Source organism: Neopsephotus bourkii, unplaced genomic scaffold (genome assembly GCF_033783945.1).
Source record: "Neopsephotus bourkii isolate Nb327-2 ecotype Australia unplaced genomic scaffold, CSIRO-AGI_Nbou_v1 NB_1780, whole genome shotgun sequence".
Lineage (NCBI taxonomy): Eukaryota > Metazoa > Chordata > Aves > Psittaciformes > Psittacidae > Neopsephotus > Neopsephotus bourkii.
Window position 1 is genome coordinate 6,936,680 of NW_026902254.1, and position 16,941 is coordinate 6,953,620.

General features: G+C 40.9%; 2 protein-coding genes across 5 annotated transcripts in view; one reads left to right on the top strand and one right to left on the bottom strand.

Moving 5' to 3' along the window:
* The first annotated feature begins 1,372 nt into the window (after positions 1–1,372).
* On the top strand, positions 1,373–2,880 carry SOD3 (superoxide dismutase 3). Its single transcript, XM_061379874.1, has 2 exons — positions 1,373–1,472; positions 1,957–2,880. The coding sequence occupies exon 2, from the start codon at positions 1,973–1,975 to the stop codon at positions 2,696–2,698; it is 726 nt and encodes a 241-aa protein (XP_061235858.1). The 5' UTR covers positions 1,373–1,472; positions 1,957–1,972; the 3' UTR covers positions 2,699–2,880.
* An 869-nt stretch (positions 2,881–3,749) lies between these two features.
* The window catches only part of CCDC149 (coiled-coil domain containing 149), a 53,660-nt gene continuing 40,468 nt past the window's right edge, over positions 3,750–16,941 (bottom strand). The window contains exons 11-14 of one of the 4 annotated variants that reach the window (XM_061379870.1): positions 15,541–15,573; positions 11,748–11,855; positions 7,312–7,887; positions 3,750–6,676 (exon numbers count right to left, since the gene is read on the bottom strand). In XM_061379870.1, coding sequence (XP_061235854.1) covers positions 7,313–7,887; positions 11,748–11,855; positions 15,541–15,573 — 716 coding nt within the window. In that variant the 3' untranslated portion in view covers positions 3,750–6,676; position 7,312. Of the gene's footprint in view, positions 6,677–7,311; positions 7,891–11,747; positions 11,856–15,540; positions 15,574–16,941 lie in introns of all 4 variants that reach the window. The other 3 variants (XM_061379869.1, XM_061379873.1, XM_061379871.1) reach the window with 3 other exon arrangements.

Consider the following 16,941-nt stretch of genomic DNA (forward strand, 5'->3'; position numbering starts at 1 on the left):
AGCTCTGAGCCTGGCAGTGAGTGAGCTTGGGAAAAGCTGCACGGGAGGCAGACCTGGGGTGATGGGCAGTCCTGGCTCTTGGCCTTACAGTTTGGCTTTCACTGAGCACTGTATGGTTCCCATGAGCACAGAGATTTGAACAACTCATAAATACCCTGAAGAAAAGAAATACTGGTTATCCTGTCCACAGATTAGGAACTGAAGCCCAGGGCTAAAGGAACACTTTCAATATCCCAATATTCCAAGCAGAAGTTAACTCTTATTTCCAGTCCCTGTCTAATGATTTGAGCAGTTGTCATTCCTTTAACGCTACTCTCTCTCATACAGAGAGGAAACATACTGGCTCTTGGTTAACTGAGTGCCTTGGATCTGATGCAGCGTACAGCACCAGCAAGATTAACACGCACACTCCGGAAGCTGACAGCCCCATTCCTTACCCAGCTGGCAGGAGACAGGAACTGGGAAAAAGGATTTTCTTTGCAATTTTCTCGTGTTGAGAATTGTTCCTGAGTAATCAGAGCTGCGCTTTTCTCTCTGCAGAAACCCCAGCCCATTCAATTGCTCTGGTGATGGCTGAGCCCCCGTTTCAGCTACAGCAGCGGGAAGCACTGCAGGCAGGGTGACGTCCCTGAGAGCGGAGCATTCCTCAGCTCATGGCACGATGAAACGCATGTGAACTCGCTGTGCTCCAACCAGCTTCTGGGAAACAGTGCCTCAGCCTGATGCTGCCCTGCCTCAGCACTGCTCACTTCTCCTCTTGGAATGAAATCCCTGCTGTCTCCAAAAAGAAGAAAGGCTTCAGGGGAGCAGATGGCTTGGTGACTAAAGCAGCAGGCACTAACTAGCCCTTACAACTCCAGGGAAGCATCGCTGAGATGTACCTTGACACTTACCGTTTGAGTTCAGGTTTTAAAAGCACAGAAACTTTGGTGCCTGTCCACATAGAACAGCTTATGTTGCTCACGCACCACTTTCAATTCTTACTAATGAAGAAATAAAAATGCAAACCAGCTCGACAACAAGAAGCACACACATGAGCAAACTGCCCAGCTGTGCCTTCATAACGCTCCTTGCTCTCCCCTCACTGCATGTTGAAGGTCACTTGGCTTAGATAAGCACATGAAGTCGTCAGCAGGAAGATTAATTTAAAAGCTCGGTAACTTTCTTCCTTGTCTCTGGAATGTCGGTGGGGACCCAGGGCCAGACTGACAGTCCAACCGAGACAGCACAAACTGTTCACCCTGCCCAAAACAAGAATGCCTCAAACTTTCCCCCCTGCTCGCTCCCTCCATCCCCTCCCCCAGTTCTCCGGGTGACGCCTCCCCTCAGCCCGTTACCTAACTTTGACACGAGCACGCAGCTCCCATGAGCATCACCTTCAAACAGCCCTGCCTTTCTGGCTGAGCACACCTCACTTTAGGGGAGCAGAGGCAAAGAGCGACCACTGAGGGGTTCTGCGGCAGCTCGGCAAGGTAACCAGCCTGTGGGGTTTTTACTTTCTGTTTGCAGTGCCTGACTAGTGCTTAAGTAGACGAACCAGAAACAGGCTCCTGGCAAACTGTCCTGCCGGAATTTCTAGGAGGAGAAAAGTCGCAATACAAATGCAGAAACAGATGTAGTAACTCTTTGGCTTACTTGTTTCCTGCAAAGAAACAGAGGCAGTTTTAAAGATCAAGATCTACAGTAAAATACAGAATTGCTGGAGTTCTTTTAGTCATAGGCATCAGTTGTGTGTGTTTAAACACGCATCTGCATTTCTAGTTTCAGTTCATTGCATTAGGCAGATTCAGCAAGCTGCAGTCCATGGGGATCACGCTCCAGATTCAGCAAGCAGCAGTCCGTGGGGATCACGCTCCAGCTGTTTTGCTCAGCCCCACCACAGGCTGTGAGCCGCCTCTCCAGCCACACACCTGCAAAACACCCTTAATCCTTTGTGGCTTCTTGTCCCTTCTGCAGGCTCTGAATTGCCAAGATGCTTCTGCTCCTTTCTCTGGTCACTGGGCTCGCCATGTCCGCCTCTGGGGTCATGACAGACAAAGAAACTGATCCAAGCCAAGAGTGGTTTCAGGACATAGAGAAGAAAGTGAACGACCTCTGGCAGAACTTGCTCTACCCAGCAATGCCTGGTAATGAGACCGACGGGATGATTTACGCCGCTTGTGAAATGAAGCCCAGCTCCAAAATAGATGCTGACAAGCCACAGGTGACTGGACAAGTCTTATTCAGACAGTATTACTCATCTGGAAGATTAGAAGCCATTTTTTACCTGGATGGGTTTCCACTGGATAATAATCAATCTGGTAGAGCTATACACATCCACGAGCTTGGGGATCTCAGCAAGGGCTGTGATGCTACAGGAGGACACTATAACCCCTTCAGTGTGAATCACCCCCGGCACCCGGGAGATTTTGGCAACTTTTTCCCTAAAGAAGGCAAGATCAGAAAATACAAACCGAATCTCTTTGCCACTATGTTTGGTCCGTATTCCATCATGGGCAGATCCGTTGTGATCCACGAGCAGGAAGATGACATGGGCAAAGGCAACAACAAGGCCAGTTTGGAAAATGGAAATGCTGGGAAGCGGTTGGCTTGCTGTGTGATTGGGATGTGCAACAAGAACTTGTGGGAAGAGAAACTGCCTGAGGTTACAGACAAGAAGAAGAGAGGGCTCAACAAAAGAACACAGAACCAGGCTTAAGTGAAGATCAACACAAGGGCTATAGCTTGGGCAGCACAAAGCACCTCAGGCTGTGCCATTGGCCACCAATATACATGGCAAAAAGGCTTCTCATTTCCATTTACTTGCTCCTCTAAGAAACATGTATCACTTTGTAGAGCATCCTTTCTGTAAGCCCATCAATAAAAACAGCATCAACTCAACATTGTGATGTATTTTCTGAAAAAGATTCCCTTGCATGTAAGTAAGAGTTCTCATGGGTATGGTCCATAGTCTGTAAAGTGTCTGTGCACCGCAGGGGGATCCTAAGTTAGACAGCAAAGGAAAAAGAAGTTAGTATGAATAAGTAAGAAACTGCCTCTCGTTAGAGGCTGTCCTGTCCTTGGCTGCGAATCTGAAAAGTAAAAACATTTCTATGCTTTCAGCAGTGCTGGGTGTTGTGTTGCAAGACGTGGATAATGGACTTCCCCTAAAGACAAGGGAAAGTACACACATTTCTCTTTTAAACATTAAATCCATTATGCTATTCTACTTGTATTTTCAAGTTTTATTCTCAAACATGTGCCAGCTTCTTAACTATTTTGTATTGTCTACATGGCTATGGGTAAGTCACACTGTTTACATCTGAAAGCAGACTTACAGGAAATACTCCAGTTTATCATTGTTCCCTGGCAGAAAGTCCCTAAAGCCTCTAGTTTGTGCCTGTTAACAGTAACTGAGCTGTTGTCGTATCTTTATACAACCAGGACAGTTGTATATGGAAGTTTTGATGCTGCTTAAACAGGGATGACAGAGTTAACAGATCAGACATAAATATTATTTTCGAAGTCAAGAAATACTGAGTATGTTTCTTCACACAAAAATGCGGCAGTGAATCAGTCAGCTCAGACAGGGAGAAGTGACAGTGGAAAGATTTAAGCCCGATAATTTTCAGCCTTAAAACTCTCACTCAATAAAGCTTTTGCTTTTTTAATTTAGCACATCTCGCTGAAAACACTAAAACATTACCTCATGGCTATCATTCATCTGCTACTGAGAGGAGAAGAGGAACGGAGCAGGTAGAACAAGCGGATCAGGAAATGTTTTTATTAAAGATGACAAAACGTATTAATATAGTTTAACCATGTTGTGTAGTTCATCCAGGCAGCAACAAAAGCGAGGTTTGCAAATAAATTAAACTGCATAATTTAGAAAGTAAAACTACAAAACAGAAGCTTGCAAACAAAATCCTATCTCTTAGAAATGAAGCACACTTTCAACTTAATCTCAGTTAAGATTTTGAAATACATTCCTGAGCCCATATGGATTAAGGAAACGCCACTATCTTTATTATACAAATTCCCCACGTGCTTAAAAATAGCTTCACTTAGAAAAGAAGCAGCTTTCTAACAGATGTCATTAACCTGTCATTCTCACACGCTGATTTTACAAATTCAGTGAACACTGTTTTTGAGACAACCACTGCATCGCACTTTCAGGTGAACCCCTTCTCACAGATAATGAATGCATCAATTCACTTCTAGGTGAGACAAACTCCGTAAGAATCAGTTTGTGAAATGCACCATACCCCTGCCACAACATCACTTTCCCAGTGTGCTTCCCCAAAGCCCAGCATCGAAGGGCTTATATGTCTGAATGCAATTTCTGCATTTCTAAAGTCCTAGAAAAAGGAAGCACAAGTCTAAGGCCCCTCCCTGCCTCCCCCCCCCCCACCAAAAAAAAAAACACCCCAACACTGAAGTAGTGTTGAGCCCACAACAAAACACTAATTAATTTACTGGGAAACCAATCATGGTTCTAATAGCATAACAACAGCAATTAAAACAATATCCAAGAAAGATACTGATGAGAACATTCAATTAGTTATCACATAGTGCAGCAAAGATGTCTGTCTTTTACAAATCTCCTGGCTTTGAGGCCCTGTGCTCCTGGGAGAGGCTAAAACCGTAGCTAGAATACACCTGTACTAGGGCAGAAAGGAGATGGACAGTACTGCAGCAGTGACATAGCACTGAAAATTAGGTTTCCAGAGATCTAGATATCCTACTGGAATTTAATGATTGCAAAGATAAAAAATGGCATCTAGGAGGGAGAATGGGGTGAGGATAATTACCAAGATGTCCTAGTTGTTGCGCTGTACATCACTGTGTTCTCACAGAAAGAATGTGACAACGTAAGAGGTATCAACAAATGAGGCACTAAAAGGCTGTTGGTCCAGCACTGTTTCTACTGGCTTGATTTTTTTGCACCAAGCTCTTCATTAACTAATAGAATTAACTGGCTGCTAAGAGACCAGGAGCAAAACGCCAACTCACACAACTGTGGGTCAGGAAAGACACGGGGCAGGGAAACAGCACAACACCCTCAACGTTTTGAGCTCAGCTACATAGAATCTTGACCTTATTTGCCTGCCTCAGTTCTGACTGCATTGGTATTTGGCTCAGGATTAGTCTGTGGAAGATGGAAAAGAATACATCTTGAACAAAATCCTACTTCATGTGACATTTAAGCATTAAAGGAAAAAATCCTGCCACATTCTCCCAGAGATTTCAGTTTCTGCAGCTATTTCTCTTCCGACTTGTCAGCACTGTCATACGAATGAGTCAATAATGCAGTCAGTTACAATTAATGGGAACAGCATGACAATCTTTCAAATGCTTTAACTCTTCTTGCGTTTTTCAGGTGATGAGGAACTTGAATGGTCAGCAGGATAATGAAATAAAAACTTGTTACTGCTTCATGTTCCTAATACACTTAAATATATAGATGTTTTCTGTTCCTAAGGGCAGCTGCTTAGTATCAGTGAAACGCTGCAGTGTCGAACTACCTTTAAAGAGAAAGGAAACATACTTGAGGAGCACTGTGAGTACAGCTTTATTGCCTGCTGACACTGAAATGGCTATATGAATGCACCTGGGGAAAGCACACGAGAACAGTGACAAGCCACATTTTTCACCTTCCCACTATCACTCCTTATATTTATATGTAATAATTTACATAGAGCCTTTCTTCTGCTGAATATAAACTGTTCATGGACTCTGACACCTTGATTATAGCAGCACCTGCTAGCTCATCTTCCATATACAGAAGAGTTTGTCCATACTGCTAATATAAACTGTTTATTCAGTAGCTGACAAGTGGGCTGTAAAAAATTTGCAGCTGGCAGTTATTTGTCAAAGAAGTACTCAATCTGGGAGGGATTCTCCTTTTTATTAGTAGTATTTTATTAAATTTGGTTTAATTCTCTCTGATTGGTTTCAAGTTCTGGGAGTGAGAAATGAACATTTACAGACAATTAGGTCCCAAGCCAGCAGAAAAATTGCCTTGATGGCTGCTGGCCCATAGAAGCTCCACAGCTGCAGAGACTATTCCTTATGCTACAAACAGGAGAGGAAGGACCTGCCTCCCCTTCTCCAACAGCTGCTGACTTCAATGTGAAGTATTCCCTTGTTGCTGCCTTCCTAGGAGCAGAGTGGCACAGCTCCAGCATCAGGAGTGAGCTAGGGAATGACACAGCAGCCTCCTTTTCCCCTGGTTATTATAGGAATGTTTTCCTATGGCTAAACATCATCAAGGGAAGAAATTTTAGGAAGCAGCAACAGTGCAAATAAACCCTCTACCACACTATAGACTGGTGAAATGAGGAGGAAAGGAAGAATTATCCTTAATTCCAAACCATGAGAAAATAAAAAAAGACACAGATTCCTTTAAAAAGGAGAGCACAGATGGAACAAGCTGAAATCTACCACCGGTTACTCAGCCCGAGGGCTGTTCCAGCTCATGTAAGCTGAGGAATGCAATTCCAGTAACTGAGAGCACCAAGTAGGTGTAGAAGGCATCATCACTGTATCTCCTTTTGCTGTTCTCCTTGCTTTGGAACAGCAATGCCATTTCTCACTGAAAGACTTCTGGCTTCTCTCGTGAAGTTTCCTTCAGAGCTTCATTAAATTGGGTTCTCAGGATCTGCTGAAACAACTCCCTGCTTTTTGATGAGATGAGCTGGGAGAGGGAAGGAAAAAATTCATACAGTTGAGAAGATACAAAGTTTTGTAATGAAAGAACTATATATATACACACATATATATATATACACACACGGGAATGGTTTTCGGAAACTTCCCATAAGGGAATAGTCATTTTATTCTAAAGATGTACTTAAATCACTAGATATAAAGAGAAATAGAACACAGTGTGAGAAACGAGCAAAAGCTTGCAGCCTTAAGATGCTTCTCAATTTATCATACCAAATTTTGCATCCTTGGTAGGCACTTCTAACCATTAAAATACGGTCCAGCACAAGGACCAAACACATTACAGAAGCCTAGTGATAACACGATAAATCCTTAACATTGGTCTCTTTGCTAAACTAATGTAAATTACACCAATCTATGAAGAAATTTCAAATCATTACAAAAACCCAAGGTGATTAAACCTCATTGCTAATTCTTTCCCTTAGGTAATTTACATTTTTGCTACACGGTAGCCAAAACTAACAGAAAACCACCCTTATTAGACAAATACTAACAGCTGAATGTAAAAATCAGCCCTATGCACACTGTTTCATTGATCATATTCACAGCAGCACAGACACTGCAAAAGGATTAGTGAGATGCTCGAGGGCCTGGATTTCATACCTCAAGCCAAACTGTTATCCAAATATTCACAATTTTCAGCAGGATCAGATGGTTTCTTGTTTTCACATTCAGGGAGCTCCTCAAAGCTGTTATCTGTGTGTGCAGTTGTAACACTGAGCCCTCCATGTCTTTCAGGGACCTCACTATGCACCACATCCACGGTGCTGCTATTTTGACCCCCTTTTTCATTTGGAATGTCACAATCACTCTCTGAGGTTTCATCATTGTCTTTCAGAGCCTCGGTTTCAGGTGTTTGCTCATTCTCCGAGTTTGAGGGATCTGTAGGGTCGGATGGGTCAGGGCTGGAAAGTGGGAACTCTCCCTCAGATGAACCATTAAGCTCTGCTCCAGCCACCGTGTTCTGCTCTCCTGTTTTCCCTTCCAGCTCTGCAACTGCCTGCTCTGTCAGTTTAATTATCTGACTTCCGAGCTTGTTTATTTCTTCTTCCTGAGAACGTAGCTGGGGTAATGAAGGGTAAAAATGTTTATTCTGGTTTCTGTTATTTAAGTTTGTTCCCTCTGGAGCCAGGGACTCACTTGCAGCAGGACAAGTTGCATCACCTTCTCCCTTCTGTTCTGCTGAAAGAGAAATGAACAGTGGGATGCTCTAGTAAGTCACAGGCATTTATTATATATCTGACCTGAAGACCATCATCACCAGTGCCAGACCAGAAAGATGTTTACCTCAGTAAGAAACTGCCAAGAGTGATTCCCTATCCCACCCTAGGCCCATTTCTCAGAGCATAAGCAATCAGGGTAAGTTTCTTGCTGGACCTTGCCCTGTTTTAAAGCCTGTCTTTCACCAACACCGACAACTCTGAAAGAGCTGTAGTTGACACCATACCCTGGAACAGCAGGGTCGGGCAAATTTTTTCAAAGGAATATGAACTCTAAGCAAGGCATTCAGCTACAGAAATTTTTGGCACAGCTTAACAATAATCCCCACATCACTACAACTTTCAGTGGTTAACACAAGCTCCATTTAGTTTGAGCTTTCCACAGGCTTTCATCCAATAAGGAAGTTTCTTTACTGGTCTTGCAACATGTCTCCTAACATAAAAGATTATTCTAATTTGGGTAACAGCAGAAAACAAAGCAGCAGTGGACAAATTCCAAATACACCATTATACCAAAAGGCAAACAATGAACCAAGTGTCCGAATAGAGAAAACAGCAAAGTGTAAACAAACAGCTTTGTGAAAGACAGCAGATTTGTCCCCATCTCAGTTAAGAACAAAAAGCCTCATTGACAACAAGCTTGAAAAGTCTAGCAAGAAAAATTAGGAAATGCCAGAAGTATGGCTGCACTGACAGCTTAAAATGACTCTTGGTCATGCAGATGCATTACCTCTTCATATATGAGCGTTTACTCTCTTTCTCTGGCAGGAATGCTGCCTCACGCAATGCAAGGGATAGCATGGCTGCAGGGAGGAACCAGAGCTACACAATATAGGAGCCTACTGTCTTTTTCAGACCCACCTCATGTATCATTTGGGAGCTGATGCATGAGTGAGACAAGGGTTGGTATGAAGGGAACAGATGCTACTAGCTAGGAAGCTAGGAATGCTACTGTGAAGAGCTGGATTTAAGTTTGTGGAAAAGGCAGGGATAAATTAACTTTCAAAAGGTGGTCACCCACTGGATCTAATCCTCATTATCAGAGCACTCAGCTGGAAACCTAGGAGCTTGATTTGCAGCACTGCTCTGCTCATGTTATGTATCTGATCATACATACCCAAAGTGCTCCAGAAAGCCAAAACTTGTGTACCTCAAATCTGCATTCAAAATTAGTAGGGACTCTACCTTATTGTGTGCCTCAGTTTACTCCCTCTATAGTGGTATAACACCATGGCTTCACATTCCTGCAATTTTCTAAAGATAAATGGTTTCAAAGCACTGTGTCACCAGAGAAAAGTTCTTAGAAAAACAGTACTTCTGTCTTCAGGGAATGCTTGAAATAGCACACAGGCAATACAGCAAGAACAATGCATTCAACAATGAAGAGGAAAAAAACAAATAGCTGTTCATTAGCAGCTGTGATGCTCAAGTACAATCTATCCCACAACACTATCCATCCTGTGCACTGGATAACGTGAGATTTGGTGGCACAAGACAGTCTTTAATTCATGGATTGCACTATGTTATTATGTCTTTTCACACAGGAACTGCACAGTATATCCTACAGACTTCCACCATCCACCATAACTGTAGCAATGATAACATGTACAACTGAAAACAGGCCTAGATGAGACCAGGGTAAGCAGATAGGTTAGATAAAAGAAGCCTGAAAACGCCCTCTGATTATTATCAAATCTAGCTAGAGCAACATTTGATGTATTACAGAAAGTTCTGATAAGAATGTATGTTCCTAAAAAAGCTAAAAACATACCCTGGGCCAAATATCAATGGTACTATTTAAAGGACCATAGTTGGCCGACATGACATCAGGCCTAGTATTTAAAGATCACTATTCTCCTTATCAACTGTTTTCACTCGACTGATCATTCAACTAATAGGAGAATAAAAGTGAGTTTGTTTTATTGCAGGAATACTTTTAAGCCAAGAGCATACCTGTTGCTAAATTAAGGCAGGTGAATACATTCTTACACTCTTCCCAGCTGCTAAGCTCCTCCAGATTTTGGAGGTACACTGTACAGAAACTGGAACATGCACCAAGCTCCTAAAACTCAGCAGCACAGTCATTCCCCATGCACAGCAGCACAAAAGGTGACTCAGTATCACTGCCATATAGCTGCTGACTGCAGAGGAGCTGTGCCCTACTACCCATCTACTCTAGTCTTCCCATTGCTTGAGAGTCCTGATCTCAGCCTTCCTTTCCTCTGCCCCAGGCTTTGCTCCCTCTAGGTTTACATTATCTTGAAGGAATGGTGCATCAGAGGTTTACCAGTGATGGTGGCACAAAGCTAGCTCAAGAGAATCACTGGGTTGGCTTTTAGCTATGAGATTTGAAAGTGAATGGTTGAGAATGGGGTGGAAACTTCAGCCTGTTTTCTGAGGGTGGAAAACTTCTCCTCACATTTCTAATTCCTTTCAATTACAGATATACTAAATGCTTGCACATAAAAACCCCACCCAACAAACAAAAAACCCAACCAACCAAAACAAAATACCCACAAAACAACAACAAAACCCAAAACGATAAAAGACCCAAAATGTACAAACCAAACAAACAAAGAAAAAAAGCCCAAACCCAAGCCCCACATGGTCATCAGAATCTAACACAAACAAGTTATTTGGCTGACATTAAAAAAAACAGCTGAACTAGAAAACACAGCATGGAAAGCTTCAGCCCAGAGCTGAAGTTTGGCAGTATTACAAGGCAACAGGAACAGGGTCTGATGAGATTTGACAGGCAGCTTTAATCAAAACTGTAATACCAGCCTCACCTCGGACAAATACGTAAACGAAAGAGCATAATGCCACCAAGTAAATACTTTCAGTAACTGCAGATTTAATTAAAAATCAATGATTAAGCAAACAAAAAATGAATATTTATGAGTTGTTACTACTCACCAGAGAACTATGCACTATAGTTTTACATCTTATTTTTAGCAAAAATACCAGCTGATCACGATTATTATAACACATGATCAGGCTGGCTGTCAAGTTTGATCAGATGATGACATGGATAATAAAGTCAAAATTAAGCCACAATCTATTTAGTTTCAGGATTAACAAATAAACAGTTTATGATACTTCATGGTTAGCTGAGTGAGAACCGGGCATACCAAAATGTTACGCCCATTAAAGAGCTTATCCAAATGCCGATAGGCAAGCATAATAATCCATCTCCATCCATTATTAAAACTAAGGAAAAAAAATCAAGGTTATCAGCAAAACAATATCTGCTCCTACTGTCAATTAAAGTTATGCTTGACTTTGGAGAGATGTCAAAGCTTGCTACTGGGGAGGGATTTTTAGCAAAACACATGCAAGAGTATAAAAAAAGCAGTCAATTTCTCTGGGAAAACAAGTCAGGTATTTCAATTTACTTGGGTGCAGTCATGAAGCCATTCATCTAGATATCAGGTATAATGCAGTAAAGTGCTAAACCAGTTCCATAGACTGCTTCCCTACTGTGCATTTTAACTGAGGTAAAAAGCCCAGGAGGCAGTTAACTGTAACATAGATGGCATGAATAACTTCTCACAGTATAAAGTTATATGGCAGAAAAACTTCTTGAGGTGTAAGACCTGATCCCTCACCCTGTGCAATCTATTCAGTGGTTAGTTTTCAGTCGTTTCTTTGCTATTTGTACTGGGACCATCTAGCCATTTTACTTGTGGATGAATTACTCAATCTCTGTGACCACTGAATCTTTGCCTTCTGCTAACCCAGCATGAAATTTATTCCTTTTTATTTGGAAAGAAATAAGTGCTCAGCTCTCATCATGTTCCCCATGTTCCAGGTGCTCACCTTGCACTTCAGTTTTCAGTGGCTTATCAGTAAACGCTAACAACGGTGACCTGGACCGCTGTGTAACAGGCAAGGTTGGGTCACTGAACGTTATAGTATCCTTTCCACCTGAAACAATCCAAGTGTTAGAACCATTAATTCACCAAATAAATCCATTGTGCACTAGTGATATTCAAACATACCCTACAATATTTTTGCAATGCTATGGAAAAGTATAGAACAGAAAAAGCATCTCAAATGATCCTTCTACAGTATGGAAAAAATGCATGTTCCAGCTCCAGTACAGAGTAAGTCAAATACAGGCAGGGTGCATGTTTTTACCCTCTGTACTGAGTAAAGGACAGATTTTGAAAGACAACCAGGTGCTGTATGCAGCAAATTGTATTGGCAATTAGCATTCAATCCAGAATATTAATAATCAGATCATACCAGAAGTTTTACAAAGAGTAATGGATCATTTGCATGCTATTAACCAGCAAGCATTCAGCACTGACTCTTTACTCTCTATTAATACTGTGCCTCAGTGATCAACCTGCTTGTATCACATATGTAGTTGTATGCTACAGACTCACTCACATATTTTACAATGCTCCCTTTAAAAAAATAAGAATATGAAAAGCTTAGCATAACTAAGTACTGAGGGAGTAAGGGATTTTAATCTGAAAATTACAAAAGCATTTCTGAGCATTTTCATTTGAAACCAAATGGAAAAGGGCAATTTTCCAGCTCTTTTGCAGACAAAATAGTGCAAGAAACTCTTCAGCTGAGGACTCTGCTGTAGATGCCTAAACTTTACATATTTTAGCAATACAGAAATCAACACCTGCAGATCCTTCAGGAAGTCCTCTGCTATTCACAATGCTCAGGTTTTTAGTGACTGACACTACCTTAAACCTAGAGGGGAAATGGCAGGAAATGTGCAAGATCAGCTAAGCATGGTGTTTGTGTGGCCTCCAGAACAACTGCCAGCCAGTAAGTAATGGCTGGGGAGGCAGCAAGCTACTGCTCTATTTATCTCCATAAGAAAAGACATTTATGTAACAACCACTTCTCCCCTCTAAATCCGCTTGTACGTTTCACCTTAAGGCAACATCCTAAATCTAATCACCCATCCAAGACAAAGACTTTCAAAAGAGCACCAGGTCAGGAGATACCCAGAATAAATCCAGCTCTGAGAAAGTTCTGGTACCTACTAAGAAACAATGAAAGTCAAGCTGTTCCCATGGAGTCTAAACTGGACCACCCCAGCCCTAACTACTTTTGAAAGCACTGGCTGTAAATACCTTGATCCTGAAGTAATTAATGACGTTTTTATATCCTTAACATGTTGGGGTATATACTATAACAATACGAATGCAATTAATGCTTTTGAAAAGTGGAGCTTGTCAAGCTTTGATCTCCCTGCCAAGTATGCATCAGAATTCTGCCTTCACCATAGCACGTAACAAACAATAATGTTAACTAACAGCAGAGTGGAGAACCCCCCTGTGTAAGGCAAAATTAATTAAAACAGGGGGAGAAAAAAAAAAAAAGGCAAACCAAATCCAATGGCGATTTCAAAATGCAGAAGCCTGGAGGAATGCGCTTTGCTGCAACAGGGGAGGAATTCTGTGTTGGCAGAAGAACTAAATCATTCAGGGAATTAGTGGTATGAAAACATCCAACAGATATTCATACAGAGTCAAAAGTGGCCACAGATCCATAAAGATACAAATTAATGCAACAGAGGAAGTAAAATGAAAAAAGATTAATTATGAATAAAAACATGGGGGGGGGGGGGCTTTAACAGGAAAGTAGGAAGGTAGCAAGCAAAGGCTTTTTCTTTTGTTTTTGAATTAAAAAAGTACAGCCTGAGCTGAAGTCCCAAAAGACTGCAAGATGAGCTTCGAAAAAGAAACTTCTTGACTTTCAGCCAGCATTTACAGAGTACACAGATTTACTTCCACATCTGAGTCTGAAAACCAACTTGGTTACAGAAAATAACGCTAAGCTCAGTATCCACACATCTAAGCAACAGATGTGGCCCCAAGAGTCTGATGCATATTTAGTTATTAACAGTGACTTACACCCATTCATAAAGGAGGGTATTGCTGCACTATATTCCATGAATCATGGTCTGAAGTTGGATTACACACAGGGCATTTCCTTTAGCTTCTGTGTAAACTCTATTTTGTAACTTATACAGCTTTATGTTCCTCTATTTAATGAACTTTTCAAGTACTTTAGTGAAAAGCATACAGATCTCAAATATATATATAAGCAAACAAATCAGTTTTCAGTAGTAGTAAATTCTTCAGTTTCTTCTCCAGGGTTGGGTAACCTCTCACAGCCTCTGCTGCACCCTGCACCGCTCTAACTGGGTAGACTGCTGACTATACTCAGCAGCTGCTGAGCCCATTATTTTTCCCTTGCCTTTGCTTCACACTGATTACTGCAGAGCAAGAGGCAGCGCTGAAACTTTCTTATCATCCCAGACAAAAAAAAGGCTGAGTCATGGCTGGCTCTTAGACTTTTTTTTTTTTTTTCAGTGGAAATCTTGAATTTTCAGGAAAGGATAGGTTCAAAAATAGACAGAATTACCTACTGCGAGAGGAACAAGCTGGTGTTTACTATGAGCTATTACTGAATGCACAATATATTATGTGTGCGTATTTGAACCACAATGCACCTAAGACAAAGCAATTAATTAAATCTTCTGCGAACATCACATTCTCTGCTTCCTTCTCAAGGCAAAGGGGCTCCTAACAAGAAAATCAGAGCCAAATCTATGCCCCAGTTTGCTTTCTTTTCAGCAATGAACCTCACAAGAGATTTATTTAAAGCCTATTTTCCAGACAGGGGAAGCTATAGTTTGTGGCAGTTAGAACTTCTGCAGAAAATGAACTATGCTACCAGCTCCACGTTTCAAAAATTAAATATGCAGTCTTGATTTATCTTCCCCATAGCTCATTCATGCACTGTTCAAAAAGCAGATGACAAATATGTCACCTAACAAAAAATTAGAAGCGGTCAAGCTCTTTCTTCAATAGGATAAAGTTTATTAACATCATTTATTAACATCATTTGGGAGATATTAATATCATGGTGACAGCGGATGTTATAAATGTTATATGGACAATGATGCCTAAGTAGGAACATTAACTTCAGATTAAAACCCTGCAATTTATGTTTCTTTTTGTGCTAGACTGAACATCAGCTTTCAACTCTGTTTTTTTTCCAATGAAAAAAGTTCAATTCTCAAGCAAATAATACTTTTTGTCTCTGGATTTAAGACTGACTAGGCTCAGATTCTCCCCATGTTCTGCCCCTCACCAGAGCCAACATTCAGCTGTAGAGTCCACTGTGGTAGTTCCCACACTATTTGTTACACGCTGCTGTTCTGTGTAGCAGAAACCTTTCATGCTCTGAAAAGAAAATTGGTGACCCACCAGGTGCTGCAAGGCTGTTTCTGACCACCTTGGGAATAGAGTGCACTTTGAAACAAAAGTGCACTCTTTATTTCAAAGGCAAGCATCAACTCAACAAACCTTGGGGCTCAACAGAACTTGCAATCCAATGTAAAATTCCTTTACCACTACTTAACATCGTCCTTTCTTACTATTTTTCTCAATTTAAAGACATTGTCTTGTAAAGCAGTCTCTATTTCTCTTGTGGTCATCTAACTCAACCGAACATCCTAACCTGCTGGATATAAAAATGCTCAAGATAACATTTCTATTTATTTCCATGCAGTGACAATATTTAACGTACTGCTAAAATCAGTTACTAAAAATATATGTTAAGCAGAACCTACTCCCAAATCCCACTGAGATATTGTAGCTCAGGCCTTCAGGCAGCAAAAGAGAGGAAGGAAAGAGACAGTTGTTATTGTACGAACATTCATTTGATGTCTTACCTACATAGAACAACAATGGCTCAAAAAGTTCCCACTGTCCCTTTGTTTTAATATATTTTGCACAGATTAGAAACCCTGCATTTAGCAGTGTACGAATTTCATTGAAATTTTTAAAAAACAAACAAACTCCAACCAATAAAACAAAAAAGCCAACAAAACAAACCTACAGTACCTTAAACTGGTGAGTTTTCGACAAATGGACAAATGGACAAAACCACATTAGCAGGGTCTTAGACAAATAGTTCACCTGCATCTTTTGGAGAACGTGGGAAGGGACAAATGCACTAAGTACACTATGTATGGTTAAGTGACTAACTGAAGAGTAATCCATGGAAACAAATTTGTGACCTTCAGTTCTGGAAAGCATCAAGAAGAGAGCCAGTTCCAGAAAGGGGACTGCAAGCTAAAGGGGAAATACACCGCATCAGGCCAAACAGCTGAACACTGCAGGTTTGTCACAAGGTGCCTTCAGCTTTGTCAAACGTTTTCTTCTAGATGGAAGGGATAGGTGGAAAAAAAAAAGCCAAAAAGACACAAGCCTAAACCACACTACCTCCCACCCCCAGCAGCACTGACAGGAAACCGTAAACAACAAAGCCTAATGATGCAAACACCAGCAATGGAGTAGTATAATTTACAGTGGTTAAAGAAGACACAATTAGGTGTAATGGGAAGAAAAGAAGCAAAAAGTAAATGTAAATTAAATATTGCACATTTTCCTAACAGCGAGGTCTATTAGGAAATAGATTAATCTCCCATTACTTGAGTAATTCAAAACCAAATACAATACTTAAGATGCTACGGGGAATAAGCCTGTTCTGGAGAGATGGACTAGAAAATTCAAGATCATTTACATTTCAATTTCATAGAGTTTATGATTTTACAGAAAAAAAGCATTCAAAATACAGTGACAGAATTCATGGAAGTTGCGAGAAGTAAAAAATTAATAAATACAACTTGTTGAAAAACATAATGGCCAATATCCTGTGTATCATTTCAGACAACGTTTCAAAAAAATAGTTCCCTTTTTTTTTTGCCTGTAGACTGTGGAGACAATTCAATTCTTTCCAGTATGTAAATTTATTTGTTTCCAGTATAGATATTTGACTTTTAATTTAAAAGAGTCCCGTGATTTGTGGTTTCAACTTCACACTTATTAGGAGTTTCTAATTTTGAAAATGTGCTCAACAGCACAGTCACAAAATAACTGTCATTAAAAAAAAAGTACAGCCAAGGTTTTCTTAAATGCAAATATATCATTGAAACTAAATAATGCAAGCGGTTCTCTTGAATTTGTAC